The sequence below is a fragment of the Glandiceps talaboti genome, chromosome 2, assembly GCF_964340395.1.
Source record: "Glandiceps talaboti chromosome 2, keGlaTala1.1, whole genome shotgun sequence".
Lineage (NCBI taxonomy): Eukaryota > Metazoa > Hemichordata > Enteropneusta > Spengelidae > Glandiceps > Glandiceps talaboti.
The window spans coordinates 24,485,550-24,496,173 of NC_135550.1; the positions used below are offsets into that span (position 1 = coordinate 24,485,550).

At 36.2% G+C, this 10,624-nt stretch overlaps 1 protein-coding gene across 1 annotated transcript; it reads left to right on the plus strand.

Annotated features, from left to right (window-relative positions):
- The first annotated feature begins 1,746 nt into the window (after positions 1–1,746).
- Positions 1,747–10,196, plus strand: LOC144451777 (uncharacterized). Its single transcript, XM_078142684.1, has 5 exons — positions 1,747–1,864; positions 3,593–3,806; positions 4,384–4,596; positions 5,789–5,865; positions 6,845–10,196. Exons 2-5 carry the CDS (start codon positions 3,611–3,613, stop codon positions 8,012–8,014), a joined length of 1,656 nt encoding a protein of 551 aa, XP_077998810.1. The 5' UTR covers positions 1,747–1,864; positions 3,593–3,610; the 3' UTR covers positions 8,015–10,196.
- The last annotated feature ends 428 nt before the right edge of the window (positions 10,197–10,624 follow it).

Consider the following 10,624-nt stretch of genomic DNA (forward strand, 5'->3'; position numbering starts at 1 on the left):
GGGGGAGGGGTTCTGAGGCCTTACTAAACCTAATGTGTTCATTTGTCATACATGTACAAACTATTGAACTGTTACTTGGCATAGCTATAGTATGAAGTACATGTCTTATCAAAAATAACTTTTCTGTGTTTGTGTTTCACTTATTCTCTGATACCTGTGACCATCACCAAGTTTAATACATGTTACCAGGCTACAAGTGAAACCCCCTTTTCTCTTGCTATTGTTTTACACCATAAACTACCAAGAATGAAATATATTCCAAGGTGAACACAATATTAATCAGATTCTCAGAGAATATATATTATGTGAATTACTGATAAACAAAGTTATAAACACAGACTTGTTTGCTGATGATCTAGTAAAGGGCTACTTACTGTAGCCGGGACTTCTATAGTACAGACACAGTGCAAAGTTATGAGGAAAATTAGATTTTACATCTCCCCTGGAATATCTAGTATCCACATTGAATGACTGTATACTGCGAGTAAAACAAGCCCTTGAGGAGTGCAAACTAGTCAATGTATGTACATATATGGAAAGCCGCAGTTGTATTAAGTCTAAAGAAAACAATATATTGACTATATGATGGGAACAAATCTTTATATAATGCAAGTACATCATTACACTCCATGTGACAGTTATTGACATGGGCCATTTATAATAGTGTCAATCTAAGAGATATCCTAGAACTTTTGGTTACTAAACCATGAAACTTTTGTATGTCCATGAACAATCATACTTCTGATTGGGTTCCTATCTAAAGAGCTTTATACATGTGAAACAATGGATTTTTGTTAGCAATTTGCCAGATACACTGAAAATTACTGAAACTGTAACGTAAAATTAGCTGTGCAGTGTGCGGTGTTATGCTTTGAGAATAGTGTCTTTTGCAAAAACAAAGAGTACTTCTTGTCAACAGATGGGGGGGGGGGGTCATTATGTTTTTTTATTTGTCAGACAGGGTTGGATTATTTTGTGGATGAATTGCAGTGGGTCACTATTTTTAAGTATAATATGAACAAAAAGTCACCGGCCCACCCCGGCCGTAAAAACTGATCGCTCCCTAAAGTTTCTTGTGAAAATTCATAACCACCCCCCCCCCGAAATTCTCCACGAACACCCCCTAACATGGTAATAAAATTAATTAACCATTCATTCCGACTTTGATCCCGATGTATAAAACAGCTGGCAAAACCAGTAAAGAATGTTATAGTAATATAGTTATTTATGAACAAGTATGGATAAGCCATTACTTCATCCATACAATGTCAAAATACGGAAATATTTTATCACGCCGCTTTCAACATGACTACCACTTTCTTCAAAGTCATGCAAGCACACACGTGAGGCTATTTCCTTGTTGCCGTTCCGTGAACTGCACAGCCTGAGAAATGGGGCGTGTCTTAAATCGGCCCCTACCATTTTATTCCTAAGGGGTGTCCGTAAAGAATAAAATTATTGACACAAGAAAAGACGTACTAGTTAGTGAAGTTTATGAGTTTAATTTATCAAGTTTATAGTTCCTTATATATTTTGATACATATAATGAAATTTAATGAGTATGTAGTCTTAAAGTATTCCTAAACTGCCACAAAATGAGTGAACATGCTATTACCCTACCCTACCATATGTACAATGCCTCACGTTGTAGCATGAGGAATGCCTCGTGTCTGTAGAATCCGTGCATATATTATCATCTCACGTGTACTAAACATGTGCGACGTCAACAACACTTAGAGTTAGTAATGCCATTCGTGTGTCGATCGGGGAATGTGTAGTTGGACGTATTGAAACATCTCCAAAAGAAGCGAAATTTAGTCGTCAAACGTGGCGAAAGTTACTTTCGTGTGAGGAGTAAAAGCAGGTAAGAAACCCAATTTGTAGTTCTCTGCGGACGGCTAACTCGTAAAATACATAGATTAATATTTGAAGTGAACGTTCGTCTGTGATGCTTCCATGGATGGATCTTCCATAAAAAATTCATGTTCGGCGACAGTTCGTTTATCGAAAAAAAAACACTTGATATTTGCTCAAAATGTATAGCATGATAAATTGTACAAGAAAGTTGGATTGTCGAATTTGATACATCGCCACATATTACTGCTATACTGTTTACTAGTCTGCACAACGATCGACCCCGACCGTCGTTTCAACCTCGAAAGCCTAGACGCACGATCGAACCCGCGTGACTTTATTGATGTATATGTAAATGCGTGGTGTGCCATTAGGACAAGCAGCCATGATCATTCAATATTTTGGCTTACAAATATTTACAACATATACGGCGAATGTAATTTGTTTTTGTATTTTACATCGGGATCTAAACCCTTGTAAACACGACATTTATGAATAACTTGTTATGAACCACTACACAGGTAAATATGTATCGGCATCGCTCGCCGGTTAGGGTTAGTATGTCTCGATCGGATACACGTGCGATCACACGGGGTGATTTTAACCTTGCCTTTGCTGGGCTCAATGTCTAATGTAGACATATTATAGTACAGTATGTGTGTCAGTCAGCCAAAGTATGATTTCAACATCAGCCTGTGTATTATGTTGTTGTTGGTATTGAGCTAGAGAGCCCAGTTTTAAGTTGACTAGGTAAGGTTCACCCGGTGAGTACTGTATTTACATGTAATGTTACACTTCGTAAAGTAGTACGTACTAGTATATATGTCTGTCCATCACTTGTCTGTCGTTATTGAAATATTGAGATTATCAATATACAATGTAATAGGTGTCATCCCATTAGAAATCTGGTGAAATCTCTTCGGAAGAAAATGTTCAGGCCTTTGAAAAAAAATTCGTTAAATATTGTGAGACAGCTATAGTAGGTACATTTTTGTTCACCAAAGAAAGCACAAAAAAAAATACAAATCAAAGGAGAAACTTTTTAATTTTTTAATTTGTGTGTGAGTGGGGGGGGGGGGGGGGGCTGATTAAGACAACAAGCACTTCAAAATTATGTTAGTGCCTGATTTTACATTTATGGTACATTGAATTTCAGGGTATGCCCCAAACAGTTTTTGTGCAACACTAGATTGAAATTTTCAGTGAATATGTCAGGCTCTGATCTTTTATGCTCAACAAGTCATCCAGCACAAAATGATATCGATGATTAAAAGTTTCACCATCGGTTTGTATAATACTGAATGTTGTCAGTTATGGTTTTATTTTTGGTTTGTGTACCTGAAGGGACACTTGAGCCAGCTTTTTATGCCAAAATAACCATTTGTATTCACCTGATCCTGTACATAATATCCTTACCATCCTCACTCCTTATATCCTGTAACCCGTTCTTCATTTTGGTTGATTTCCCAAAAAGGCTAGGAAACACTAAACGTGGGTTGCGTGTTCTTCATTTATTTATTTTTGAATCTTTATGATTTCTACCACATCTGCATGTCTGTCGTATCAAAAATCAGTCTCTCGTCAAAGTAAATAAAAAATCAGTCTCTAGTCTTAGTAAATCAGTCTTTAGTTTAAGTAATTCATTGATTATGTTTCTTCAAATAATGTGATTGAAAACTTCCATGATTTTACAATTCAGCATTAACGTTGTATTCTTATTTTAATTGCCGGTAATCAGTATTTCCACTAATCCAACATGAGTCAAGTACAGTGTTGTGAAGACATTGACTTGCCAGCACCAGAAAAGGTTGGTGCCAAGATCACTGATGGTAACCATGGCGATAGCTCTGAATCAGGAGCTGTGAGTGCAGAGAGTGACCTTGATGCCGGAACGAGGTCAAATGATGATACTGACAATGTTTCACTAGAAACATCAGACTCCAATTCACCAAGTAAGTTTAGAATTCAAAATTATGTTCAACATTAATCATTTGTCTTTCATCAACTCAGCAACACTCATTCTTTCAACAAAAACTACAACATAAATTGTGTTCAACTCAAAGTTTTTGTTTTATTTACTGTGTGTGTAAAATGGGCATGTGGTCACCATACAGTAACTGATGGCTCAGACCACTATAGAGAAGTGGTCTGAGCTGATGGGGATGGATTAAAAAGGCATTACATTTGTACACTGTAAACAAGCTAATCCAAATACAAAAGGATATCTGATCAACTTGCAGACTAACACTGTGTACCGTTTAAAGTTGTGCCTGTAATCCTACTAATCCATCCTCATTGCCAAAATTTGTGAGTTGTCTACTTGTCTTATCATATTAGCAAAGGCAGTTCTGTCTTTCATATTGATCCAGACATCAAAGGCTTCATCAAAGTCAAAGTTCTGTATGCTAGTGGCCCTTCTACAGAAGTCATGGCTAGAGCATTGACATGCTCTAATGTTAACAAATTTCTATGTGCCATTTTTAGGCAGAATTTTTGCAAATTTTAATTTAAATATTGTTATATTCTTAGGAGGCAGCTCTGATTCAGCAGGTTATGCTAATGGAGTGTCCAGTGTTGGTTCTACCGGGGATTCAATAGATGACAGTGTAGGCAGTGAGAAACAGTGTGGTCTCAAGCCGTATATGACAACTACAAGTGGAATAGGAACTGGTTCGGAATCCCCCAGTGATCATAATCGATCACTAGGCTCCCACAGTCTTCATAAAACTCAACATCTTGTAGGTATGTAGCAAACTTCTGGGCAAAATTTCCAAGTGGATGATATTGTCAAAATAAAAGTTCATTTTAAGATTCTATGGTATTATTGTCTATTAACTATATTTGTGGTCATTTATTATGACTTAATGGCGAACAAAGGCGGGGTTGATTTTGTCTTAGCTACATTGCATTATGCATATTAAGGGTACTGAGCCAGGAAAGTAATTTTCACCAATTCTACATCGTGTGACTTCTCTGCAAGTATAGGTATAAAAAATTGGCAAATCTCATTGAGAAGAAGCATAGTTGTAGACCGAGGCAAGGCATTCTGGGAAACAAGCAAAAGTTAGGAGCTAAACACCTTAATTACCAAAGCAGTACTAAGGTTATTGTTTCAAGAGGTGAAATTTTTAGATTTTTAGATTTTTAGATTTTTGGATTTGTTGGCTCTCATTAACTGAACCTGTTTGTAAGAAATTAAGCAAAAAGATATTGAAGATTTTTGTAGATAATTTTTATGATATAAACATGACCATTTCAAACTGTTTTAACGCTGTTTGTTGAAACTTTTAATGTCAAGATGTCTATTTATTTCTTGTTTCCAAACTCTAAAGTTATTTCAACCATTGAATATCAGTAAATCATTTGCATTTGATATATGTTCACAATTGCTTTTTACTGTGTACTGAAGAATAACATGTTAAGGAAGAGGTTTTTTGAAATCTTAAAATTGCTCTGAAAAATTTATTTTGTCGTTTTGGATCATGCGATTGATTGTTATCATGTGCTGCGTAGAGCTAATATATCATGTGCCTCAAACTGCATAGAGCTAATACATCATGTGCCTTAGGTCTATGCAGTCTGAGGCACATGATGTATTAGCTCTACGCATCATGTGCCTCAAACTGCATGCATCATGTGCCTCAGACTGCGTAGAACTAATATATCATGTGCCTCAAACTGCATAGAGCTAATATATCATGTGAACAAACGACATGTTTTCAACATGTTTTTGAAAACTCAAAAATAACTAAAGATTTTTTTTTGTTTTATGGTTTTACAGTAATGGATTAGTATTGATTTGTATCGCAAGTCTATATGTAGAGACAGATTTATTGACATAAAGATTTCACGAAGTTACATTAAGTAGTATTTGTTTCTAAATTTGCTCCAGAATCCATACTTACAGTTTATGTTTGTTTGTTTGCCATTACAGAGAGTACAGGCACCAGTAGTAGCAGCACAGACTGGGAGTATACTGCAATGCCGGTTCATTATGAACAAGAGGCAGTGGTACGTAGATCTATAAGCTATATTGATATTGAATATCTTGAACTCTTAAAAAGTTCAGATCTGATTGAAATAGAAATTACCTTCACTGTTCCCTCACATTCGAAGTGAAATATATTACAGTATGCCATTCCAAGGTAAAGATCAAAGGTATCCCCCCCCCCCCCCCCCCCACTCTGTGCAAACTTTTAAAGTGGCCATATGGATGAGGATTGTGCGTTTATTTTGGATTTTTAATTTATAAGACAATTTTATCATGGTTCGTTCTTGAAAAGTGAATGTAAAATAACACAGACCAAGTCTGTGTTTGGGACTCAATACATCGAAAAATGATAAAAAATGATAAAAAAGTTTGTTATTGTACTGACAATACAAACATTTCACACATGTATCAGTCTTTTGCAATGTATTGAGTTACAAACAAGGACTTGACATATATTATTTCATAGTGATTTTTCAAGTAAATGATAAAATTGTTATATGTTATAAAATCCAAAATAAATAGCCAATCTTCATCCATATGGCCACTTTATGTAGTACAAAACATCATCTCTACTTGACGTTTTCAAATGCTATAAATTTAATACATGTCCTTACTAGCTGTGAAAACTGTGTAGTAGGAGAAAGTGACATTGTAAGATAAACATAATATGCAAATTACCATCACAGTGTAACATTCCAAGGTCAAGAGGTTCATGGCATGGCCATGGTCAAACTACAGTGAAAGGATAGTCTGATTTCCGTGCGTGCGTGCGTGTGTGTGTGTGTGTGTGTGAAAACTTTTATCCTAACATGCCCACGGTTCTTGAATTTTATGAAAAGCTCACTGACAAGCCAGAGTGGTTAAATCCAGAAAATACTGCATAAATATGAAGCACTCTGTTGTATTGTAGTCTCTGTGAATGTTTAACAAAATAGCAAAGGGAACATACGATACAAAATACATCCGTCTTACTTTTTGCCCTTCTTTTCTCCTTATCAGCATTCAAATAAGGAAGAAACAGATTCTCAGGCTACAACAAATTTTCAGCAATTTCACAAAGTCATAGAGTCTGCAGGAAAGAGAAAGCACATCAGACGCAAACCAGCCAGACCTCATCAAAGTCGACCGTTAGCACCAGATGAAATGTCCAGTAGTTCATCCACTACTGCAGCTGAGTCAATTTTCCTTGAACCACAGCCACAGACTTCTCAACAGAGCAATGCCAAGTCACTCACGTCAATGTATGGCAGCATACACAACAAAAGAAGTCTTGATGAATCAACAGAAATGCTGGACCCATGTACTACAGACATGAAGCCATGCAATGATGGAGATAAGGCACTGAAAAGAAGACGTTTTCACAGAACTTTTGAAGCTCTGAAGGAGTGTGGATTGTTAGATTTAACTTTGCAAACTGCAGCACTGATAGAACAGAATAAGAACTTGCAACAGCAACTTGATGCTTTGAAATCAGAGACTCAAATCTTGTATGGCTCCCTCAAACAAATGGACATGTCCTCATTCAATACCGGAGTGTTGGGCCAAATGATCCAGGCTGGTCAAATGGCTCAAATTGGACACGGGTCGCAAGTCAGTCAAGATGTTCAAGTTGGTCAATGGGTTCAAGCCAATCAAGTTCAAGTTGGTCAAGGGGTTCAAGCCAATCAAGAAGTTCAAGTCAGTCAAGGGGTTCAAGCCAATCAAGTATTTCAAGTTGGTCTAGGGCCTCAAGCCAATCAAGAGGTTCAAGTCGGTGAAGGGCATCAAGCCAGTCTAGGGGCTCAAGGCAATCAAGGGGTGCTAGCCAGTCACAGTGGTCCTAGCCAGGCTTTGTTGAACACTTTTCCATTTCAGCACTTTATATACAATAGTTTCAGCTTAAATCAGCAATTGTTCTCTCCGGGACAGATGATGCCATCAGCTATAACATCTCAGCCCAATGTGTCACAAACAGTGCTTTTTGCGGGTAACGAGTTCAAAAGTGATATCGGACAAAATGATAAGCAAAATAAACAACAATTGAATCAGATATTGGAACAGCAGCTGCAACAGCAACAGCAGCCGCAAGGACAACAACAACAAAACCAACAACAGAAGAATCGACAACAGCAAGGAGAAAAGAAAGAAAAAACACATTCAGATTCCGTCATTTACAAGGAAAAGAGATAGTGAACAGAGCAATATGAAAGCAATTAATTTGTGGGAGAAGCAAAGCTCTTACTGTACTTTAAAAGTACTAAATATTCTGAAATATCGTTCAGCTCTTGAAAGTACTGAATTAAGATGTTGATTTATGGATGTCTTACACTTGTATATGTAAGACAGCAGTTAATGAAATGTTCATCCCATGGACTGATAATTGTAAGGGTTCTCTCTTCTTGCTGGGTTGGTACTAGTATGTAAGGTACGCCATGACAGGTGTCCTCACACATCAGTCAACTCCTCTCACTTCAGATTTCATCCCAGACGACAGATCCTCCATGTGTGCTACCCCGTTCAGAGCAGTTTGGCCAATTTAATGAAAACCTGGTGTAAAAGCAATTCTGTATCTTTGGTTTTAGGTTTTTTTTTGCAATCTTATATTTGCATTATTGATGACACTTCTTACATAAAAATCCCTTTTTTTGCACATTGTTTTGAGTACTACAATAAGGCATAATAAAAAAAATTGTTTGGTTCTTGTTACCTGACCTCTACCTATTTTTACACGCCAACCCTAAACATTTTTTTTACGTATTCAAGAAAAATAATAAAATCGTGAAAATTTATGAAGTCTCGCAAGAAATAGTGGATGCGGAGATTGACTTCAACTTAAAAAGACAATATGAAACTGTTAATCCAATCTGTAATGTCTGTACATCTGATGAGAAGAAACCAATAACACAGACTATTTGAACTAAACACTCAAACATGAAAAAAAAAATATACATGTAAAAATAAATAAAAAATCTACCTACCCCACCAATTCTAAAATTGACTGTAATTGGAACCACATAATTCTTTTTATTAGGCCTAACAAAGATATTTTAATGCATTTCCAGTGTCTTATACACACATACAAAATTTTAGCGCCCCCCCCCCCCTTCCCAGGAGGCTACAATGGGTTCCTTCCTTCTTTATTTGTTGCGACCAATTTCTAAATTGTGTCTCTATTCAGTGACATGCAAGTATAGTATTTCAGGTGAGACTGTCTTCTATGAAGCCTTGTCCACTGTTAACATTCAATACACTACTGAGTAGTGTGTCAAATTTGTTGCACACATTGTAAAAATTAAAAGATTCACATTACAGCAGACATAAATGTGCCATTCTTCTATTTCATCAAACGTTGTCACATTTGATCAAGTGATGTCTATTTTGTAATGAAAATTTGTACATTACTTGGTTACAGTATACATATGGTGCTCATTTGATTTGATGTGAATTTAGTCATCATCAGTCTCTTCATAGTGATGTGTCAATGTTAAACTTTTCCTTGGTAATCACGTTATTCTGAAACTTCCCGATAAAGGGAAAGCAGCTCTGGAAATTTTCCTGAGGGGAGGGGGGTTCTGTTTTCTTGAGGAGAAAGTACTATAATGAGACAGGAGCATTTGCTACAATGCACTGTACTGTACAATATTTTACCCACAATTCTCTCTGGTGTGTACTGTTGGACATTATCACCTTGAAGCCAGACATATCTCACCAGTGTACAGGGTTTTGTATAAACATTTTTCACATTTGCGAAGTGTGGAATTGCCACTGATGAGTTTTTGAATACCCATTTTCATTGGTTCTGATATTAGTGACTTTTTGTAGGAGATAGCAATTTTAGAAATTAGTCAACAGATTTTCTTGAAAGACATGCAGAATATTTGCAAAAAACTAAGGAAAATATCTGCACCTGTTATGATTTTGCTGAAGATATAGATTACTCTGAATAGGTATAACAAAAGAAATTTGCATATTAAAACTCTTCATACAAACTGACTACCCAAGTAAGTGATACCTAGATGTTAAAAAGTGTTTTATTCAGAGTTAAACTTGATTGTAGTATATTTTTAAACAAGATTTAGAACTTTATTTTTGCTTGAAAAGCCTATTTTGTTACATAATTTAAACAAAATTATTATGCTTAAAATGTTGAGAAATATGTTATAGAAGAAGTTATAAAATAAAGAACCTCCAAGCATACCAATCAGGGAGATTTGTGGGTAATAATATATTGTACAGTGTATTGTTGTTTTTCTTCATTTTTAAGACATGTAAATGGTACATTTGAAGTGTATATGCAATAACATGTCAGTCTACGAACAAAGCAAGAATGTCATGTTATCAGTTCCTGCATTAAAAAAGTTATTTAAGTTTTATCCAGTGTAAAGTCTTTGTCAGCACCGCTTTTTGGTGTTGAATAATTGTAATAAAAATGTCAAGTTAAGATGATGGTGTGTCTTTAGTTGATTTGTCTTCAGTGTATGTATGTTGTATCGAAACTTGCATCCCAACTGGTAGTATTATAGTACATGTGAAAACACTAGCAACATTTCTAAAATGGTGTTATGATTGGTAGCCAGGTTCCTCGTGTTGAAGGATGATTGGCAGTGCAGCTCTAACCTCTGTGTTAGTGAATGTAACCTGTTGTAGGATGACTGACAGCTCCAACCTGTGTTTTTGATTGTAACATATAGGATGACTGACAGCTTTTAGCCTCTATTAGAGAATGTAACATGTAGGATGATTGGCAGCTCTAACCTGTGTGTTAGTGAATGTAACATGTAGGATGATTGGCAGCTCTAA